The 23,465-nt window shown below is 42.7% G+C and overlaps 1 protein-coding gene across 4 annotated transcripts in view; it reads left to right on the forward strand.

Annotated features, from left to right (window-relative positions):
* The window catches only part of LOC309853403 (uncharacterized protein), an 86,124-nt gene that overhangs the window by 35,923 nt on the left and 26,736 nt on the right, over positions 1-23,465 (forward strand). For all 4 annotated transcript variants that reach the window (XM_082711342.1, XM_082711344.1, XM_082711345.1 and 1 more), the window contains one exon: positions 18,579-18,645. In XM_082711342.1, coding sequence (XP_082567468.1) covers positions 18,587-18,645 — 59 coding nt within the window. In that variant the 5' untranslated portion in view covers positions 18,579-18,586. The remainder of the gene's footprint in view (positions 1-18,578; positions 18,646-23,465) is intronic.

Here is a 23,465-nt window from a genome sequence, read left to right on the forward strand (position 1 = left end):
CACAATCCGGCTTTTGTCCTGGGAATGTAAGAAATTTCAGATTTATTTGGTCCCCTAGAAACCTGTTTGTCTTTTTCTAATTGTTTGTCTCACTTAGTCTGGACATTGTATTTTGCAGAGGGGCAACTTTATTTTTTATTTTTATTATTCATTTTGAAAAAAGATTTTATCTGTTTGTCAGAGAGAGAGAGCATGCATACAGGGGAAGTGGCAGGCGGAGGGAGAAGCAGGCTCCCTGCTGAGCAAGGAGCCCAGCACAGGACTTGATCCCAGGACACTGGTTTCTTGACCCCAGCAGAAGGCAGGCGCTCAAATGACTGAGCCACCCAGGCATCCCAGAGTGGCAATTTTAGATTCCTGATAATATTTAGAAGCTTCATAATACTTATCAAAATAGGCATCCATTTCAGCTTTGACAACTCTAAAGCCATGGTTGTGCAATTTGGTTTTGAGAAAATTAAGTTTGGGGAGACTGAAAATTCCCTGTAATGGACATTGGTGTTTGGAATTATTTTTGGTTATGTCAGTCCATTTAGTTAGAAAATAGTTTCTAGTTATTTATTTATTTTCGTAGTTTATTTATTTATTTATTTTTAAAAAAAGATTTTATTTATTTATTTGACAGAGAGAAATCACAAGTAGATGGAGAGGCAGGCAGAGAGAGAGAGAGGGAAACAGGCTCCCTGCTGAGCAGAGAGCCCGATGCGGGACTCGATCCCAGGACCCTGAGATCACGACCCGAGCCGAAGGCAGCGGCTTAACCCACTGAGCCACCCAGGCGCCCCCGTAGTTTATTTTTTTTAAAGATTCTGTTTATTTGAGAGAGAGACAGAATGAGCAGTGGGAGAGAGAGAGGGAAGCAGACTCCCTTCTGAGCAGGAAGTCTTATATAGGACTTGATCCTAGGACCCAGAGAGATCATGACCCGAGCCAAGGGCAAATGCTGAACCAACTGAGCCATACAGGCCCCCCATATTTATTTATTTATTTTAAAAATTGGTCTATTTATTTATTTATTTATTTTTAAAGATTTTATTTATTTACTTGACAGAGATCACAAGTAGGCAGAGAGGCAGGCAGAGAGAGAGGAGGAAGCAGGCTCCCTGCTGAGCAGAGAGCCCGATGCGGGGCTCGATCCCAGGACCCTGGGATCATGGCCTGAGCCGAAAGCAGAGGCTTTAACCCACTGAGCCACCCAGGCGCACCAAATTGGTTTATTTTTAAGTAATTTCCACACCCCACTGTGGGACTCAAACTCATAACCCTGAGATCAAGAGTCACACACTCTCCTGATTGACCCAACTAGGCTCACCAAGGGACCAGAATTTTTATTTTCATTCATTCATTCATACATTCATTTATTTTTAAAGATTCAATTTGTTTATTAGAGACAGAGAGAGAGGTGGAGGGGGAAGCAGGTTCCCCACAGAGCAGGGAACCCATGTGGTACTCCTTCCAGGACTCTGGGATCATGACCTGAGCTGAAGGCAGACACTTAACAACCTGAGCCACCCAGGCACCCCAAAGTGTTTATTTTTAGTCTTTTAAAATTCATTTTTAAAAATTTCATTTATTTATTTGACAGAGAGCGATCACAAGCAGGCAGAGAGACAGGCAGAGAGACAGGAGGAAGCAGGCTCCCTGCCAAGCAGAGAGCCCGATGTGGGACTCAGTCCCAGGTGGGATCATGACCTGAGCCAAAGGCAGAGGCCTAACCCACTGAGCCACCCAGGCACCATTTTAAATTCATTTTTAAAAGATTTTATTTATTTCAGAGAGAGAGAGTTTGTGCATGTGAGCAGGTGGAAGAGGGAGAGGGAGACCCTGACTCCCTGCTGACCAGGGAGCCTGTCCTGGGGGCCTGATTCCAAGCACCTGGGATCATGATCTGAGCTGAAGGCAGACACTTAACCGACTGAGCCATCCTGGCACTCCCAAGACCACAGTTTTTAAACATAAAACTGGCAGGAGTCCCAGAAATTGTGTGTAGGGTGACTCAAAATATTTTGATGACTGGAATCCCATTTCTTTCTTGTCAGAGAGAGTGAGCACAGGCAGAGTGGCAGGCAGAGGCAGAGGGAGAAGCAGGCTTCCTGCTGAGCAAGGAGCCCGATGTGAGACTGGATCCCAGGACGCTGGCATCATGACCTGAGCCGAAGGCAGCCGTTTAGCCAGCTGAGCCACCCAGGTGTCCCTGGAATCCCATTTCTTAGAGGTTTTTTTTTTTTCTTTTTTTTTTTTAAGATTTTATTTTTAAGTAATCTCTACACTCCATGTGGGGCTTGAACTCACAACCCTGAGATCAGGAGTTACGTGCTCTACTGACTGAAACAGCCAGGCGCCCCTTAAGGGTTTTTCTATAGAGCAAAAAGAAAAATTCCTAAACTGCTATTCTAATAGGAATGGCCCAGTTCCCAAAAGGAATTGGGCCAACAACCAGCACAATCATAGGAACAGTACAGTTCCAAAATGGAGTCAGACTAAAGGCCAAATGAGTACACTCAGAAAGGAAAACCCTTCAGACAGATCCCCAAATAAAGGCCAGGGAGCTTAAAATGCAGAGAGCAGAGTTAGAAATTCAGGAGAGACATACGTCACTTCAACTCTAGAGTCAGCAAGAAAGCAAAGAGCTCAATGGGCCCTGTGGATACCAGCTCCTGTTTGCTTACCAGTCTTGGAGTTTTGTGTGTATATGTGTGAGTGTGTGTGCGCACGCGCGCGTTCTTGCCAGATCCCACTTATGACACCAAGTAATGTCCCTAAACATAAAATAGTTACTTTACCATCAAAAAATGGGTTTATTTGGGAATATCAGAAAATTGCAATTCTGGACAGGGCCACTGCAGCAAAATCCATAGGCTAGTACAACAAAGAAAGATAAATGTTATTTTATGGAAAAGAAGGAGGAATCTGGGAGAGGTTGTTTTGAACAAAAGTCCCCTAGAAAAAAGCAAGATTTCAGCGTGATAATGGTTCTCATTGGCTGAGTTGCTGGCGTAGTTGATTTCTTCGAGGAGATGAAGTGAACATCTTTTCTATTGGGGTCTGTAATGATCATTCTTTCTTGTGATTATACTTCTGCTGGGTCTGTAATTGACCATTCTTCCTCTGTTTGACATGAAGTGGTATGGCATAAGACCTCCCCCATCTGGTCTCTTGGCTTTATTTTATTGAGATTTCCTTTTATTACTTTACACAACCCTGAAGATGACCTAAAAGATCCAAATTGTATTGGGAGCCAGAGGGGTTTAGTAAAGCTGCAGATGTTTGAAAAGGTGTTCTAGAAACAGTTTCCTGTGAGCATAGATTAGATTCTTATCCTGAGGGCACCTGGGTGGCTCAGTTGGTTATGCCGCTGCCTTCAGCTCAGGTCATGATCCCAGTGTCCTGGTTTGAGTCCCACCTTGGGCTCCTTGCTCACCTCCTCCTCGTCTCTGCCTGCCTCTCTGCCAACTTGTGATCTCTGTCTGTCAAATAAATAAATAACATCTTTAAAAAAAAGAAAAAGGAGTCTTTCTTTTACATCTTCAATAAATTCACCTTTCTTGCTCTAGTATCAGGGTAAGAATCTTTTTTTTTTTTCCAAGATTTTATTTGTCAGAGAGAGAGAGACCCCGCAAGCGCACAAGCAGGCAGAGCGGCAGGCAGAGGCAGAGAGAGAAGCACGCTCCCTGCTGAGCAAGGAGCCCCATGAGGTGCTCGATCCCAGGACCCCGAGATCATGACCTGAGCTGAAGGCAGAGGCTTAACCCACTGAGCCACTCAGGTGCCCCAAGGAAAGACGCTTTAACACGTTTTGGGTTTTATTGCCCTTTTATTTATTTATTTTATTATTATTATTTTTTTAAGATTTTATTTATTTATTTGTCATAGAGAGAGAAGCGAGAGCAAGCACAGGCAGAGAGAGTGGCAGGCAGAGGCAGAGGGAGAAGCAGGCTCCCCGCCAAGCAAGGAGCCCGATGTGAGACTCGATCCCAGGACGCTGGGATCATGATCTGAGCCGAAGGCAGCCGCTTAACAAACTGAGCCACCCAGGCGTCCCTTTATTGCCCTTTTTTTTTTTTTTTAAAGATTTTATTTATTTATTTGACAGAGAGAGATCACAAGTAGGCAGAGAGGCAGGCAGACAGAGAGAGAGGAGGAAGCAGGCTCCCTGCTGAGCAGAGAGCCCGATGCGGGACTCGATCCCAGGACCCTGAGATCATGACCTGAGCCAAAGGCAGCAGCTTAACCACTGAGCCACCCAGGCGCCCCCTTTATTGCCCTTTTAAATGTATTTTTTATTACAGTAAAATAAACAGAACAACATTTACTTTTTTTTTTAAAGATTTATTTATTTATTTGACATAGACAGTGAGGGGGAACACAAGCAGGGGGAGTGGGAGAGGGAGAAGCAGGCTTCCTGCTGAGCAGAGAGCCTGATGTGGGGCTCCATTCCTGGACCCTGGATCTATGACCTGAGCCAAAGACAGAAGCTTTTTTTTTTTTTTTTTAAGTGAGTTTTCTTTTTTTCTTTCTTTCTTTCTTTCTTTTCTTTCTTTTTTTTTTTTAAGATTATTTATTATTTATTTGGCAGATCACAAGTAGGCAGAGAGGCAGGCAGAAAGAGAAAGAGAGGGGTAAGCAGGCTCCCTGCTGATCCAAGAGTCCAATGCAGGACTCAGTTTCAGGACCCTGAGATCATGACCTGAGCAGGGGTCTAACCCACTGAGCCACCCAGGTGCCCCCAAAGGCACCTGAGCCACCCAGGCACACCAACATTTACTATTTGGACTATTTTTTATTTTAATGTTTTTTAAAAGTTTTATTTATGTATTTATTTGAGGGGGGAGAGAGAGAAAGTGAGCTTAAGTGGGGGAAGGAGCAGAGGGAGAGGGGCAAGCAGACTCCACACTGAGCATGGAGCCTAAGGCAGGGCTCCATCCCAGGACCTGAGATCATGACCTGAGATCCTGACCTGACCTGAATTAAGGTGTCAGATGCTCAAGTGATTGACTCACCCAGGTGCCCCTTATTTTAGCTATTTTTTAAAAAAGATTTTATTGGGGCACCTAGGTGGCTCAGTGTGTTAAAGTCTCTGCCTTCGGCTCAGGTCATGATCCCAGGGTCCTGGGATCCAGCCCTGCATCAGGCTCTCTGCTCAGTGGGGAGCCTGCTTCCTCCTCTCTCTCCCTCTGTCTGCCTCTCTGCCTACTTGTAATCTCTGTCTCCATGTCAAATAAATAAATAAAATCTTTAAAAAAAAAAGATTTTATTTTTTTATTTAGAAAAATATTTATCTATTTGAAAGAGAGAGAGATTGAAAGGACACGAGCAGGGAGGAGGGGTAGAGGGAGAGGGAGAAACCGGCTCCCAGCTGAGCCAGGAGTCCAATGTGGGACTCAGTCCTAGGACCCTGAGATCAAGACCTGAGCTGAAGGTGAACATTTAACCCACTGAGCTACTCAGGTGCTCCAGAGATTTTATTTATTTACTCAAGAAAGGGAGAGAGAGAATGAGATGGAGGGTGGGTGGGGGAGGTAGAGGGACAAGCTGGTTCCCAGCTGAACAGGATACCCAACTCCGGGCTTGATCCCAGGATCTTTGGGATTATGACCCAAGTCGAAGGCAGACGCCCAAATGACTGAGCCACCCAGGTACTCCTATTTTTAACTATTTTTAAGTGTACAGTTTTGGTGCATTAAGTGCATTCACATAGCTGTGTAATGATCACTACCACCATGTCCAGAATACTTTTCATCTTGCAAAACTAAAACTACCCATTAAACACTGACCTTCCCTTCCCCCAGTTCCTGGTGACCACCATTCTACTTTCTGTCTCCATGATTCTGACTTTAAGTACCCCATGTCAGGAGAATCAAATAGTATTTTCGCTTCTGTGAATAACTGATTTCACTTAACATTTGGTGCTCAAGGTTCATCACATCATGGATGTGTCAGAATGTGTCAGAATATTCGTCCCTTTGAAGGCTGAATAATATTCCACTATATGTCTCTACACCTTTTGTTATCGATTCATTACCTTTTGACAATTGGGCTGCCATCTCAAGATTCTCGGATTCCTCTAGAAGCAAGCAGTATGAGAAGAAGAACAGCTATTCCAAGGCCATCAGACTAAGTAGATGAAATGAAGAATACTTTACAAATTCTGAATCAAACTCTCACCTTGTCTTTCTGGTTTTACTCTTGAGATCTTCATAGGCTAATTCTAGTCATATTCCTCTGCATTCTCTGCCTATTTACTGTACCATAAAGATGGAAAGAATTGGTTTTACGTTAACCTTTTTTTTTTTTTTTAGTTTTATCATTTTCTTTCTGGGTATGCTATTCTAGCTGGTTACAAATGGCTCATTAAGTATCTAATCTTTGGGAAAAAAGTGATCACTATACATATTTCCAATTTTGCTTTGTATGCTGGTTGCTTTCCAATATTCCTCATTTCCTAGCCAAAACAGGTAAAACACCTTTTCAGAGACAAAAGCATAGGGGAATGGGACTTTCTTGAAAATCAGTACAGGGCGCCTGGGTGGCTCAGTGGGTTAAGCCTCTTCCTTCAGCTCAGGTCAGGATCTCAGGGTCCTGGGATTGAGTCCCACATCAGGCTCTCTGCTCGGCAGGGAGCCTGCTTCCTGCTCTTTCTCTCTCTGCTTACCTCTCTGCCTACTTGTGATCTTTCTTTGTCAAATAAATAAATAAAATCTTTAAAAGAAAAAAAAAAAAAAGAAAATGGGTACAGTCATAGACCTAACAAATACCAGCCTAATTCATGTTTTGATATAGTTTGCAGAAAAGGAAAATGTATTTGTAAAGACTGGACCCAACTTTGAGACCCAAGGTTGGCACTAGAAAGTGTTAAGAGAAGTTATAATTAGGTTTCCCTGCCAGAAAGAAAGTTTATTTATTTCATTAAAAAAATTTTTTTTTAAAAGATTTTATTTTTTTGAGAGAGTGAGAGAGAGCATAAGCAGTGGGAATGGCAGGCACTGGGAAAGGGAGAAGCAGGCTCCCCACTAAGCAGAGAGCCCAACATGGGGCTCAATCCCAGGGCCCTGGTACAGTGACCTGAGCTGAAGGCAGATGCCCAATAGACTGAATCACCCAGGTGCCCCTCATTTTAAAATTTTTTTAAAAAGATTTTATTTATTGGGGCACCTGGGTGACTCAGTGGGTTAAGACTCAGCCTTTGGGTCGGGTCATGGTCTCAGGGTCCTGGGCCTCTCTGCTCAGCCTGGTGCCTGCTTCCCCCTCTCTCTCTGCCTGCGTCTCTGCATACTTGTAATCTCTCTCTCAACTAAATAAATAAAATCTTCCAAAAAAAAGAGTCACATGTTCTACCTACTGAGCCAGACGGGTGCCCTCAGATGTGTGGCAGATTTAAGTTGGTCACATTCTTTGATACTCCTTGCATCAAGAGATGGGCGTCTCTTCCCCTTTCCTTGAGTCTGGATGCTCTTTGCTATTGCTTTGACCTGTAGAATACAGCAAAGATGCTGTGCTCAGTAAGATAAGCCTATAAATCAGTAAATAATTGTTTGGTTTAGGCTTTTGTTTAAACCTATTTTTCTGGACAGTTTGCAGGATGGGCTCTCACACTGGGAATCTCATCAGGATTGCGCATCTAGGAGAACAGGTTGCCTATCAAACAGTTTTACTTACTGAGACTTGCTTTAAGACCTGTGCCTTGATGTGTTCTCTAATCCTAAAATTTATGTCAAGACATTTGCCCAATCTCAGGCGATCCTTTTTTTTTGTTGTTTTTGTTTTTTTAAAGATTTCATTTATTTATTTTGCAGACAGAGATCACAAGTAGGCAGAGCAGCAGGCAGAGAGAGAGGGGGAAGCAGGCTCCCTGCTAAGCAGAGAGCCTCTTGCGGGGCTTGATCCCAGGACACTGGGATTATGACTGAGCCGAAGGCAGAGGCTTTAACCCACTGAGCCACCCAGGTACCCCGACAATCCTTGTTTTTAAAAATAATTCAACTTACAATTTATTTAGTACATAAATATCAAGGAAATTACATTTAACATTTCTTTCAAACTAGGAGAATGAGTAACCTGGGTGGCTTAATCAGTTATGCGTCTGCCTTCAGCTCAGGTCATACTCCTCGGGTCTTGGGATCAAATCCCACATCTGACTCCCTGCTTGGCAGAGAGTCTGCTTCTCTCTCTCTCCCCCTCTGCCCCTCTTCCCCGCTTGTGTTTTCCCTCTCTCTCTCTCCCTCAAATAAATAAGAATTAAAACAAATTGAATTAGGAGGATGTTTTTCATTAAAGCTATATATCATTGGGTGCCTGGGTGGCCCAGTTGGTTGGGCGACCTATTCTTGGTCTCTGCTCAGGTCTTAATTTCAGAGTTGTGAATTTGAGCTCCATCTTGGGCTCTGTGCTCTGTGCGGACCTACTTAAAAAAAAAAAAAAGTGGGGGCACGTGGGTGGCTCAGTTGGTTAAGCATCTGCCTTTGACTTAAGTCATGAGCCCAGAGTCCTGGGCTCCTTGCTCAGCAGGGAGCCTGCTTCTCCCTCTCCCATTGAATGCTGCTGCCTCTGCTTGTGGTCTCTCTCTCTCCTTGTCAAACAAATATATAAAATCTTTATTAAAGAGGAAGTTTCATAGCCTTTTAAATTCAATAATTAATAGCCAGTAAACTAAAGGAAATAAAATGTCCTTCTAAAATTCAATCTTTCTACCTGCTTTGCAACGTCTTTCCTGCCTATTAGGTCTTGTCTTGAAAGACCTGCTTGAACTACCCAAGTCCAGACCCCAACCCTCTAAATTTCCTTTCCTTATCCCCCCTGTCTGAGATACTACGGAGACTGTCAATGTAGAATTCTCCATTACTGCAGGAAGTCTAACAAAGTTAGTTGTGCTCGGTCACAAGTTTTCTGGTTGTCTCTTGAGGAGCTGCCCATCAAGTATTAGTTTGTGAAACTTGAGTTTTAGTTTTATGGGTGTGTGTGTGTGTACACTGGAAAGGGATGTAAAATGTGTTGGATTGTGAGTAGGGATAACAAAGTTAGAAAGTCACTCATTTGTTGTCGTCATCTTCTAGAATGTAAGCTGATGGGCACAGGATTTTTGTCTTCCCTGCATTCTCCCCAGTGAGCAGTTTCCGGAGCACATTTAATTGTTTTGTTTGGTTGTTGTTTGTCTGTTTTGCACACACATAATTGTTAAATGTAAGAATGAGTGAAAGAACTACTGTGTGATTGGCAGCAGCTCTTCCTGCCCACAGGTCCTGTCCCCGTGCTTTAATAAACCACCATAAAAAAAAAAAAAAAAAGAACTACTGTGTGATTGAAAACATGAAAAAGGCAAAGGGAAGGTGAGGGGGGAAGGAAGGGCAAGGAGGGATGTGCAAGGAAAGGGCAGAGGAAAACGAACAAGAAAGACCGGTCAAGAAGTCAGTGGGCCTACACCTCCCAGCCTGCAGGGCGCGCTGTGGGCCGCTTGCCCCCGAGGTGTGGGGGGCGGGGCCTGATGGGGGGCGGGGCCGCAGGCGCGCAGGCGCGCAGGGCGAGGTGAAAGTGGAAAGGCTTGAGGAGGAAAGGTGCGGGACGCTGAGTGAGGGAACCCTGGAAGAACACCTTGGTCCGGCGGGGTAAGTGCCCCACCAAGGGCGGAGGGGCCCCGGTCTTGCCTCCCTGCAGGCCTTGTGCCCCTAACCACCTCCCGGCTGGAGAGCCTGGGGAGGTGGAGGCGGGTGGGTGCCTCAGAGCCTATGTTCTGGCTCCTTGGGGACCTCAGTTTCTCCAGTAGGGAAGTGGGCAGGTGGGCCTGGTGCATTACCTGGGGATGAACCGGGAACCCCCGGCAGCCTCCCCTGCCTCTTATAGCCTGCCTGTGCATCCTCTTGCCTTCCCGCTTTGGCGTGTCCTCGTCCTCATCTGGATTAGCCCTGCCTCGGCCTCCCTTTACCTCTTGGGAGTGGGTGGGGTAATGTGCTAATGTGCTGTGACTGTCTCCAGTTCATTCTTTCTGCCAGTATTTACCAAGGCAGCGGATTGGGTGATTGCACCAGGCTTCTGCGGTCAGATGCGTGGGCGCATGTGGGTGCACCGCTGACGAGCTGTGTGTACCTGGGCAAGTTATCTTACCTCTCTGTGTCCACTTTCTCATCCTCAAAATAGGGTAATGATAGATCTCACTTTATAGGATCTTTTGATGGTTCAATGAGTTAATATGGATAAAAGTTGAGAACAGATACATTCTGTTGCACCATTTCCAAAGTGCCTGTGCTTCCCTGCCTATTACCATACAGTTCTAATTTTGCTTCAGTGATTATTTAATAACCGTTCTGACTGCGTAATGCTTGATTAATAAATTATTCTTAGGAGAGCAAGACAGTGTTCTTACCTGCTTGCCCTGTATCCCCTGCACTAAGCTCCATGCCTGAGTTGGGGAGTCTGAGGTTAAGGTTGGCTGGGCTGGGAGTATGGGAGTGATCAAGAGGGTTTTGCCCTGTCTGAAAGAAGCATTTGAACAAGTATGGCATGTTTGGGTCTTCTGTGGAAGTCTGGTGACTGGGAAAGAAATGAGTTAAGGTCAGTATTACTCTCTTTTTTTTTTTTTTTTTTTTTTAGGATTTTATTTATTTATTTGACAGACAGAGACCACAAGTAGGCAGAGAAGCAGGCAGAGAGATAAGGAGGAAGCAGGCTCACTGCTGAGCAGGGAGCTCGATGCAGGGCTCCAGCCCAGGACCCTGGGATCATGACCTAGGCCGAAGGCAGAGGCTTTAACCCAGTGAGCCACCCAGGCGCCCCAAGGTCAGTATGGAGTCTTGAAGGAAGGGTGCCTGGCTGGCTCAGTGGGAGAAGTGTGAGACTGTTCTTGGGGGTCCTGAGTTTGAGCCCCCTTTTGAGTGTAGAGATTCCTTAAATAAATAAAATAACGACTCCTGAAGGAATTGAATATTGAAAGCTCCAAACTGAGGTTTATGGTTTTGTTTTGCCTTTGGTCATCTTTGTAATTCAGCTTTATCCCAGTCCCAGCGGCGCCAAGAGGCTACCTATTTTGTTTTTGTTTTTTGTGTTTTTTTTGAGGCTACCTATTTTGCAAGGCAAATGCCTCCAGCCATGGCTCTTCCGTAATCGGGGACTGGGAGCAGACAAAAGGCTACCTGCCTTTTGTTGGCAGTGTTGGCTCTCTAATCCTGCCCTTAGCTAAGCGTTGAGAATGCTATTGCGTTTGGGTGGGTCTCTGAGGTTTCGTTTTGCTAGTTCCCATGACAGGCTGACCTGTGGGGTGACCCTCTTCCCAAGCTCACGGTGGAAAAATTTATCTCCTTCTTACACACTTGTAAGTTGACAACTAATGTATGTTTTTATTATACTAATAAGGACTTGCAAAGGGTATCATGACCATCCTATGCTGTGGTTTTCATATGTATGTTTTAGTCCTATTTTGAGTAAAATCCAGGAGGTGTAGATTGCACTCATTTGGTTTATGGAAATTAAATGGCAGAGCACCGTTCTGGCCAAATTGACCCTCAGTGTCCAACCGAGAAGTCTGAGGTCACTTTTTAAACAGTATTACTGAGATGTGTAATTTACATCCCACATAATTCAGTCATTTTAAATTTAATGGTTTTTAGTAAATTTACATAATACCTTTACCACAGTCCATTTTGAAAATTTTTGTCCCCCCCCAGAAAGATGCCCCGTACCCCATTTTATTTTATTTATTTATTTATTTATTTATTTATTTTTTAAAGATTTTATTTATTTATTTGACAGAGAGAGATCACAAGTAGGCAGAGAGGCAAGGAGAGAGAGAGAGGAGGAAGCAGGTTCCCCGCTGAGCAGAGAGCCCGATGTGGGACTCAATCCCAGGACCCTGAGATCATGACCTGAGCTGAAGGCAGCGGCTTAACCCACTGAGCCACCCAGGCGCCCCCGTACCCCATTTTAGTCACTTCCCATTCCACCCTGGGCAACCAGTAAGCTTTCTGTTTCTTTGAATTCACATTTTCTGTATATTTTATATAAATGGAATCATAATTATATAATTGTTGGTTTGTAAGCTCCTTGGAAGCTTCTGGGTATAATCTGAAATGGGCAGAGGGCAGAGAGAGACCCAAGAAAGAGGCAGACCACTGCCGATGGGTAGGTGTGAGGTATAATAAGCAAAGGAGCTCAAATAGAAGATGTGTCTTGAGCAGCTACAAGATAAGTAGATCTCTGCACCTACCTGCCAAATCTTACCAGTTTCTATAGAGATCTTCACCTGCATTCAGTCATGTACTGTCCAGATGGTCTCAACATCACATCGTTCTCTGAAGGCTTTGTTCTAGGGCAGCCTCTGGGAGTAGGAATGGCAAGCTGGATGTATAGTCCAAGGACAGAGAAGGGGGTAAGGAGCCTCCTGTTGCTGAGATCCTGCTCACAGTTCATGTCGTCTCAGTGACCACCTCCACCAGTAATATGTAGCCTTTGGTGACTGGCTTTCACTGTGGTGTGCTGGTTTTGGGATTCATGCATGTTGTAGCATATCTCAGTACTTAATTCCTTTTTATTGCTGAGTAGTATTTCATGGCACGGATATCCCACATTTTTTTCTTTTTACCCGTTCACCAGTTGATGGACATTTGAATTGTTTTCGTCGTTTGGTTCTTGTGAGTAATGCTTCTGTGATCATTCGCCCACAAGTCTGAGTGTGGATGTGTGTTTTATTTCTCTTGGGTAGGTGGGTTGAATGGCTGTTTATGTTTAACTTTTTAAGAACCTACTAAACTGCTTTCCAGAGGGGCTATACTATTTTACATTCCCAGCAGCAGTAGATGAGGGTTCCAGTTTCTTCACCTCCTCACCAGCCTTTGACCTTTTTGTAAGGTTTTACAGGCGAGATACACGACACCAAGGCCAGATAGGCACAAGGCAAGCTTTATTAAAGGCACCCTCGGGTGAGGTTCTGCGACTCTCCTAGGAGAGGACAGTAGGTGAAGTCGTGCGGTAAGGGGTTAAGTGAGCATTTACTAGGCCAGGGCAGGGTGGGGCTCATAACCATATTTGGTAAGGTTAGAGGTTGGGGTTGGAAAGTCCCAAAGTGGCTGGTTTCTGTTTCTGGTATAGGTTTTGGTTTACTTAGGGTGACCTTGACAGATGTCCTTCTGGTGGGAAAGTCCTGGGTAGGGGAAGATGGCGGCCTGGAGGCCATTTTACTGTTCCTCGTGCATTCCTAGGGCCGCTGACCCAACACTTTCGGTGATACCCATCTTAGTCAGTGAAGTGCTGTCTCTTTGTGATTTAAACTAAAAAACAAAACCAAACCGAGACTAGAGCCAGTGGTACTGTAATAGCGCTGTGTGTGACAGATGCTGACGACACTGCGGTGAGGATAGTGCCATGTATAGACTTATTGAGTAACTAGTCACTGGGTGGCACACTTGAAATAAATGGAATGTGTGTCACTAATACATGAATTTTAAAAAATTGTGGTAAGACACACATGACAAAATTGCTGTTGTAACCATTTTTTTAAAAAGACATTCATTTTGTTTTTTATTTATGTATTTATTGATTTTGACATTTATTTATTTAAAAGATTTTATTTAGTTATTTGACAGAGAGATCACAAGTAGGCAGAGGCAGGCAGAGAGAGGGGGGGATGCAGGCTTGCGACTGAGCAGACAGCCCGACGCGGGGCTCAATCCCAGGACCCTGAGACCATGACCTGACCCAAAGGCTGAGGCTTAACCCACTGAGCCACCCAGGCACCCCAGCATTCATGTATGGGGGGAGGGAGAGAGAATCTCAAGTACACTGCTAAGCGTGGAGCCCCACGTGGGGCTCTGAACCAAAATCAAGAGTCAGATGCTCAGCTGACTGAGCCACCCCAGGTGCTTTCATCTTAAGTGCTTTTGTGTGTCCAATTCAGTGGCGGAAAGTATGTGCAACCAGTCTCTGGGACTTTTTGCAAAACTGAAACTTTTTGCACATTAAACAGCAGCTCCCTATTCTCCCTCCTCCTAACCTCAGGCAACCTCCATTCTGCTTTCTGTTTCTATATATTTGACTCCTTTAGATAACCCCATATAAGTGGATTCATAAAATGTTTGCCGTTTCGTAACTGGCTTATTCCATCCGGTATAATGTCCTTGAGATTCATATGGTGTAGAGTGTATCAGAATTTCGTTCCTTTTTAAGGGTGAATATTCCAGTCTGTATATAACACATTTTGTTCATTCATTCTTCCATTAATGGACACTTGGTTGCTTGTATCTTTTGGCTGTTGTGTGTGAACTGTGCTGCCATGAATATAGGTGTACAAACGTCTCCCAAGACCTTGCTTTCAGTTCTTTTGGGTATATACCCAGAAGTGGAATTACTGAATAATAGATAATTCTGTTGTTAATTGTTGGAGGAGCTGCCATTCTGTTTTCTATAGTGGCTGCACCATTTTACATATCTGCCAACAGTGTGTAAGGATTCCAGTTCCTCCACACATCTACCAACATTTATTATTTTCTGTTTTTTTTATAGTGGCCATCCTTACAGGTGTGATATCATTGTAGTTTTGATTTGTACTTCCTTATGACTGACGATGTTGAGCACCTTTTCATGTGCTTTGTGCCATGTGTACATCTTCTTTGAAGAAATGTCTATTTAAATCCTTTGTCCATTTTAGGGGCACGTGGGTACCTCAGTCAGTTGAATGTCCAACTCTTGGTTTTGGCTCAGGTCATGATCTCAGGGTCTTGGGATTGACCCCCTAGTTGAGCTCCAAGCACGGTCAGTATGGAGTCAGCTTGATTCTTTTCCTCTCCTCCTCCCCCTTCTTGTCCTGTTTCTCTCAAATCAGTCAATTCAAATCAAATTAAAAAAAATCATTGTCCGTTTTACTTATTTAAAGATTTTATTTATGTGCCCGCTTCGGCAGCACATATACTAAAGATTGTATTTATTTATTTGTGTATTTGTCAGAGAGAGAGCGAGAGAGAGAGAACGCGTGCAAGATAGAGCGCACCAGCAGGCAGAGTGGCAGGCAGAGGCAGAGAGAGAAGCAGCCTTCCCACCAAGCAGGGAGCCGGATGCGGGACTTGATCCCAGCTGGGATCAGGACCTGAGCCAAAGGCAGCAGCTCAACCAACTGAGTCACCCAGGCTTCCCCATTTGCCTGTTTTAAAATTGCGTTATTTTTCTTTTTATTATTGAATTGTAAGAGTTCCTTTTATGTCCTGAATATAAGGTCTTTATCAGATACAAGATTTACAAGTTTTTTTTTTTAAAGATTTCCTCTTTGTATTATCTTTCTTTTTTTATTTTTTAAGATTTTATTTATTTAGAAGCACCTGGCTCAGAGGGTTAAGCCTCAGCCTTCGGCTCGGCTCAGGTCATGATCTCAGGGTCCTGGGATTGAGCCCCCGCATCAGGCTCTCTGCTCAGTGGGGAGTCTGCTTCCCCCAGTCTCTCTGCTGTTTTCTCTGCCTACTTGTGATTTCTATCTCTGTGTCAAATAAATACATAGAATCCTTTAAAAAAAAAAGATTTTATGTATTTATTTGAGAGAGCGAGCCAGAGAACACAAGTGGGATGAAGAGCACTGGGGAGAAATAGACTCCCTGTTGAGCAGGGAACCCAATGTGGGGCTTCATCTGGGGACTCCAGAATTGTGACCTGAGCTGAAAGCAGATGCTTAACCTACTGAGCCACCCAGGTGCCCCTACAAATAATTTTTTTAATGGTGTCTTTTAAAGCACAAAATTTTAAAGTTTTGATAAAATCAACTTGTCAATTTTTTTTTTTTAAAGATTTTACTTATTTGACATAGAGAGATCACAATTAGGCAGAGAAGCAGGCAGAGGGGGAGGGGGAAGCAGACTCTCTGCTGAGCAGAGAGCGGGATGTGGGGCTTGATCCCAGGACACTGAGATCATGACCTGAGCCAAAGGTAGATGCTTATCACCTGAGCCATCCAGGCACCCCCAACTTGTCAAGTTTTTTACTTTTTTTTGATAGCATACGATGGAGGGGAGGGGCAGAGGTCATGGGAGAGAGAGAATCTTAAGCAGGCTCCATGCTCAGCACAGAGCCTGCTGTGGGGCTTGATCTCATGATCCTGAAATTAAGACTGAGCTGAAATTGAGAGTCAGATGCTTAACCGACTGAGCCACCCAGGCACCCCCCAGCCTGTCAGCTTTTTAATGCTTGTGCTTTTGGTGCCATATCCAAAAATCTTTATCTAATCCAAGATTGTAAATATTTACTCCTGTGTTTTCTTCTAAGAATTGCATACTTCAGGGACACCTGGGTGGCTCTGTCAGTTAAGTGTCTGCCTTTGGCCCAGGTCTTGATCCCAGGGTTCTGGGATTGACTCCGACATCAGGCTCCTTGCTTACCAGGCAACCTGCTTCTCCTTCTGCTTCCCACTCCCCCGGCTTAATCACTCACTCGCTCTCTCTGACAAATTAATAAATAAAATATTTTTAAAAGTTAAGAATTATATACTTTGACTCTTTTATTTAGGTCTGTGATCAGTTTTTAGTTGATTATTGGTTATGGTGTAATCAAACATGTCCATCTTTATGTTGAACATTCCAGTCTTCTAGGATGGACAGTGCTTAGAACCATGCTGGGAACTGGATGAAATAAGACTCTCGTTTCCTTCAGTATGTCTTGCTGAAGTTATTTGCATTGTTCTGCTTTCTCTGCTTGCTTTAATCTCATTCTGAAGTTTTTACACTGCGGTGATCCACTGGCTCAAGTGAGATTCTGGGTGGTGGGCAGTTGGTCTGTCTTCTGTGTGGTGGGATAGTGTGATTGAGCGAGAGGAGAGGAGGAGGAGGTTACAGGCCTTTCCTCAGCCTGTTAGATGAAGTCCCTGTGAGAAAGAGTACTTGTGGAAGCTGGGGGCCTGCAGTTGCGTTGAGAGTATCCATCATGCTCATGCTTATGATCCGCACAGAATGTCTTCCTGTTTAAGGTTGATGTCAGGTGTTGGCAAGGTTGGGGGAAATTGAAACTCTCATGTATGGTATTACTGGTGGAAATGTAAAATAAAATAGTACAGCATGTGTGGCAGACAGTTTGGCTGTTCCTCAAAAAGTTAAACATAATTACCCTGTCACCCAGCAGTTCCACTCCTAAGTGCATACCCAAGAGATTGAATATGTGTTCACACAAAAATTTGTTACACAAATGTTCATAGCAGCATTGTTCATAATAACCAAAAAAATGGAAGCAACCCGAAGGACCATCCACTGGTGAATGGATGAACAAGTGGTATATCCATACAGTGGAATAGTATTTAGCCATAAAAGGAACAAATACTGATGCATCCTACAACAACCCAAAGCATGCTATATGAAAGAAGCCAGACATAAAAGAGGACATCCATTTATATCACAGTCTGAAATGACATAATTCCAAAAAGACTGGAAGTTCATGATTGGTTACCAGAGGCTGTGAGGAGGAGAGTATAGAGAGTGACTGCTGCTGGAATATTTTTTGGTGGAGGGAGAATGGTGAGAATGTTCTGGAATTTCAGAAGTGGTGATGGTTGCACAACTTTGTGAATGTACTAAAAAACACCATAAAATTTAACTTTAGAAGGGTGAATTTTATGGTGTGTGAACTATAGCATTTAAAATAATGGATGGGTACCTCGGTGGTACAGTCATTTGAGCAGCTGACTCTTAATCTCATGTGCTGTGGAGCCCCACATCAGGCTTCCATGCTTGCGGTGAAGTCGGTTTGAGAGCTCTTTGCGCCCCTCCCCCCTCGCCGCACATGTCTGCAAGTGTGTGCACATGTGTGCTCTCCCTCAAGTCTTTAAAAAAATACTTTGCTTCTTTTTCTCCTCATTTTAATAGTTTATTTGTTCTCCCTTTTAGTCCTAGACATCTCAGCATCTTTCAGTGTAGGTAATGCACAAATCAGTTCATTAAGGAAAAGAAAAGTATCCTTTCTGGCTCCAAATCTGGACAGTGTGTTTTGTGGTCGTTTGCCTTTGCCATGTCTCCTTGTGAAGCATCACATGGTTCTAAAGGAAGACAGGACACCAAAGTGGAACTGAAATCCCTGAAATCAAGTTTGTTTCATTTGTTTGTTTCACCTTGCCACTGTGCATTTTATTTTATTTATTTATTTTTTTTTTAAAGATTTTATTTATTTATTTGACAGAGAGAAATCACAAGTAGGCAGAGAGGCAGGCAGAGAGAGAGAGAGGAGGAAGCAGGCTCCCTGCCGAGCAGAGAGCCCGATGCGGGACTCGATCCCAGGACCCTGAGATCATGACCTGAGCCGAAGGCAGCGGCTTAACCACTGAGCCACCCAGGCGCCCCAACCACTGTGCATTTTAAATCATACCCCTTTTCCTTTCCTCCAATCTGTGAGCATTTTTGCCAGTGCCCCTTGGAACTTCCCTAGATGACTTCGGCTTTTTCTTTAGCTGAGAAATAGAATTGGGAGGGTATTTTAGGGTTGTGATTAGCTGGTCTTCATTATTGTGTTTGCTTGAAGAGTTGTTATGGGTGGAGGTTGGAAGCAAGCACTGCTGCTTGTAAATGTTTCACACTGCTCTTGATTGTAAAATGGTTTTCTAATTTAATCCTAAAAAAACCCTCAACTTCTTTTCCTAGGACTTAAGATGTCTTCGTCTGCCAGGCTTCGCAGAAGACAATATGGAAGATCTTCGGTAGCTAAAAGGTAAACTGAAATATTTTTTAAATATGTGTATTGGTTTTTACATGTTCCCAGGGTAAAATAGCAAAATTAGATGAAGATGTCAAGATTTAATTTTAGGGGCGCCTGGGTGGCTCAGTGGGTTAAAGCCTTTGCCTTCAGTTCAGGTCGTGATTGATCCCAGGGTCCTAGGATTGAGTCTGAATGAGCCTCATCCAATCTGTTAAAGCCTGAAGAGAACAAAAAGGATCCACCTCCTTCAGCAATTGAGAATTCTCCAGTAGATTGCCTTTGGACTTCATCTGGTGCATCAGCTCTCACTAGTACTTCAGCAGACTACCTTCAGACTCACACTGAAACATTGGCTCTCTTTAGTCTTCAGCTTGCCAGTCTACCCTGCAGATTTTACATGTGCCAGCCTCTGTAGTGAAATGAACCAATTACTTATAATAAATCTCTATGTATACGTCCTATTGGTTGTGTTTCTCTGGGGAACTAACAAATACAGTATGTGTAAACCACATTTTGATTCTTCTTCCATTGATGACATTTGGATTGCTTCCACTTATTGGCAATTATGAATAATGCTGTTACACACATGGATGTGCAAATACCTCTTCGATATTGCAGCTCTTTTGAATATATACTCAGAAGTGGGATTGTGAGATCATATGAAGTTCTGATTTTAAAATTTTGAGGAGCTTCCAGACTATTTTCCATAGCCGTCACACTATTTTATAATCGCTCCAACAGTGCACAAAGGTTCCAACTGCTCTCCAACCCCACCAATACTTGTTTCTGGGTTGTTGTTGTTGTTGTTGTTTTTTGATGGTAGCCATCCTAATGGGTGTGAAGTGATATCTTACTGTGTTCTTTCTTTCTTTCTTTCTTTCAGTAAGCTCTATGCCCAGTGTGGGGCTTGAGTTTTAAACTCAATTTATACTCAAATCCTGAGATCAGGGGTTGCATGCTCTACTAACTCAGCCAGCCGGGCATACCTTATTGTGGTTTTGATTTGCATTTTTCTGATAATTAGTGAAATAGAGCATCTTTTTAGGTGCTGAGTGCCTATTATATATCTTGTTGGAGAATGTCTATTCAAGTTCTTTGCTAATTTTTGGATTGGGTTCGTTTTTTTGTTGTTGAATTGTAGGATTCTTTATGTATTTGGCATAGAAGACTGTTATCAGTTATATGGATTGTAGATATTCTCTCTCATCTTGTGAGTTGCCTTTCACCCTGTAAGTAACCTTTTATGTGCAAAAGTTATTTTGGTGTAGTCCAGTTTATGTTTTTTTCTTTTGTCGTCTTTGCTTTTAGTGTCATATTCAAGAAATCATTGCCAAATCCAGTGTCATAAAGCTATTCCCCCATCTTTTCTTCTAAGGCTTTAATAGTTTCAGGTCTTACATTTAAATCTTAGATACACTTTGAGTTAATTTTTGTAAATGGTGTAAGGTAAAAGGGTCCAACTTCATTCTTTCGCATGTGGATGCTAGTTTTCCCAGCCCAGTTTGTTGAAGACTATCCTTTTCCCATTGAATGGTCTTGACACTTCCTAAAAAATTATTTAACCCTCATATTTGAGGGTATATTTCTGGACTTTCAGTTCTTTTGGTCTGTGTATCTGTTTTTATAACAGTACCACACTGTTTTCATTCCTGTGCTTTGTTTTGGTTTTTTTTTTTTTTTTAAAGATTTTATTTATTTATTTGACAGACAGAGATCACAAGCAGGCAGAGAGGCAGGCACAGAGAGAGGAGGAAGCAGGCCCCCTGCTGAGCAGAGAGCCTGATGTGGGGCTCGATCCCAGGACTCTGAGATCATGACCTGAGCCGAAGGCAGTGGCTTAACCCACTGAGCCACCCAGGCACCCCCATTCCTGTGCTTTGTAATAAGTTTTGAAATCAGGAAGTGTGGAACTTCCAACTTTGTTCTTTTTTTTTTTTTCAAGATTATTTTGGTTATTTTGGCTCCCTTGGAATTCCATATGAAATGTAGGATGGCATGTTCAGCTTTTGCAAAAAAGTCACTGAGTTTGTACATTGTTTCAGGTAATACTGACATTGTAATAATACTAAATATTCCAGCTTGTGAAGATGGTATATCTTTCCACTTATTGGTGTCTTCTTTAACTTCTTTCAACAACACTTCATAGTTTTCAGTGTACATAGTCTTTGACCTCCTTGTTTAAGATTATTCCTAAGTATTTTATTGGTTTTTTCTTATTGTAAATGGAATTGTTTTCTGAATTTCTTTTCATATTGTTCATTGGTAGTGTATAGGATTGCAACTGTTTCTTGCAAGTTGATTTTGTGTCCTACAATTTAGCTTAATTTGTTTATTATTCTAACAGGTTTTTTCTTTTTTTTAAAGACTTTATTTATTTATTTGACAGACAGATCACAAGTAGGCAGAGAAAGAGGGGGGAAGCAGGCTCCCCGCCAAGCAGATAGCCCAATGTGGGGCTTGATCCCAGGATGCTGGGATCATGATCTGAGCCGAAGGCAGAGGCTTCAACCCACTGAGCCATCCAGGTGCCCCCCTTTTTTTTTTTTTTTTTGTTTGTTTGTTTTTTTTTTAATTTTTTTAATTTTTTAATTTTTTTATTAACATACAATGTATTATTAGCCCCAGGGCTAACAGTTTTGTTTTTTTTTTTTTAAGTTGTTTTTTGGTGCAGTGCTTTGTAGGATTTTCTCTACATATATAACATCATGTCATCATTAGAGATAATTTTACTTTTTCAATTTGGATGCCTCTTATTTCTTTCTGTTTCTTAATTGCTGTGGCTAGGACTTCCAGTCTTTCGTTGGAAAGAAGTGGTGAAAGTGGGCATCTGTGGGGCGACTGGGTGGCTCAGTGGGTTAAAGTCTTCGCCTTTGGCTCAGTTCATGATCCCTGGGTTCTGGAATCAAGCTTCGCATCGGGCTCTCTGCTCGGCAAGGAGCCTGCTTCTTCCCCTCTCTCTCTGCCTGCCTCTCTGCCTACTTGTGATCTCTGTCTGTCAAATGAATAAATAAAATCTTTAAAAAAAAAAAAAAAGGTGGGCATCTTTGTCTTGTTCCAGATCTTAGAGGAAAAGCTTGTAATCTCACCATTGAGCATGATGTTAGCTTTGGGCTTTTCATATATAGCGTTTATTATGTTGAGGTAGTTTACTTCTATTTTTAATTTGTAGAATAGTTGTAGAGTACTTTTTTTTTAAATCATGAAAGGTTATTGAATTTTGTCAAGTGATTCCTGCATCAGTTAAGATCATGTGAATTCCTTCATTCTGTTAACTGCACATTGATTGATTTTCATATGTTGAACCATCCTTGCATTAAAGGAATAAATTGTGCTTGGTTATGGTGTATAATAGTCATTTTAATGTTCTTTTGAATCCCAATTGTTAACCATTTTTGGAAGGTTTTTGCAGCAGTGTTTATAAAGTACATTGATTTACAGTTTTCTGGTAGTGTCTCTCTGGCTTTGGTATCAGGGTAATGCTGGCTTCATAGAATGAGTAAGAAAGTGTTTCCTTCTCTTCAGTTTTTTGGAGGAGTTTGAGAAAGATCTGTTACTTCTTTAAATGTTTGGTAGGGTTCACCAGTGAAGCCATCTGGTTTAGAGTGTTCTTTATGGAAATTGCTTGCTTGCTTGTTCTTGTTTTTGTTTCTGTTTCACCTCTTGCTCTCCCAAAGAATAAGAAGAGTCAACAGTGGCAAAAGGCAGCTGCAGAAGCAACAGCCAGAGCTGGCTTTATGCTCAGGAGAGAATACTACACCCTTCCTCAGGGTATTTAGTACTCCACACATTCAGAGAAACTTTTCTAGTAACAAACTATAGAAATGGTCCCTGGAAGTAGAGTGTTCCATGGAGTTTTTAATCTTCTTACTAGTTACAGATTTTTCAGATTTTTTATTTGTTCATGATTCAGTCTTGGTAGGTTGTATATTTCTAGGAATTTGTGCATTTCTTCAAGGTTATCCAGTTTGTCGTGTATCATTACACATAGTCCTCTCTTTTTATTAATACTTGTTTTTGAGAGAGAGTGCCTATGAATGGGAGGGGCAGAGAGAGAGGGAGAGAGAATCCCAAGCAGACTGTGCTGAGCCCCACGTGGGGCCCAGTCCCACAATCCCGAGATCATGTCACTGAGGTCACGACCTGAGTTGAAACCAAGAGTCAGACATACAAGTGAATTCGTCACCCAGGTGCCCTCATAGTACTCTTAAAATCCTTTCTATTTATGTTAAAATGGTAGTAATGTTTTCTCTTTTATAACTGATTTTAGTTATTTGTGTGTGTGTGTGTATGTGTTTTAATCCTGATTAAAGGTTTATCAATTTTGTTGATCTCTCCAAAGAACTAACTCTTCATTTTATTGATTTTTGTCTATTTTTCTAATCTTTATTTATCTATGATCTAATCTTTATTATGTCCTTCCTCCTGCTAGCTTTGGGTTATCTGTTCTTCTTTTTCTAGTTCCTTAAGTGGTAAAGTTAGGTTGTTGATTAGAGATATTTTTTAAAAGATTTTATTTATTTGACAGAGAGAGAGGGAGCACAAGCAGAGGGAGTGGCAGGCAGAGGGAGAGGGGGAAGCAGGCTCCTTTTGAGCCGGAAGCCTGATGTGCGGCTTGATCCCAGGACCCTGGGATCATGACCTGAGTGGAAGGCAGAGGCTTTAACCCACTGAGCCACCCAGGCGCCCCCATTTTTTTTTTTAATATTTTTTTATTGAAGAAGCATGTCCTTTTTGTCTTCTAGTTTCCCATAGTCTATGCCAATTGCATCTTGTGGTGTCATTTATTTTTTATTTACTTTTAAAGATTTTATTTATTGGGTACCTGGGTGGCT

The sequence above is a fragment of the Mustela nivalis genome (assembly GCF_964662115.1).
Source record: "Mustela nivalis genome assembly, chromosome: 18".
In the NCBI taxonomy this organism is placed as follows: domain Eukaryota; kingdom Metazoa; phylum Chordata; class Mammalia; order Carnivora; family Mustelidae; genus Mustela; species Mustela nivalis.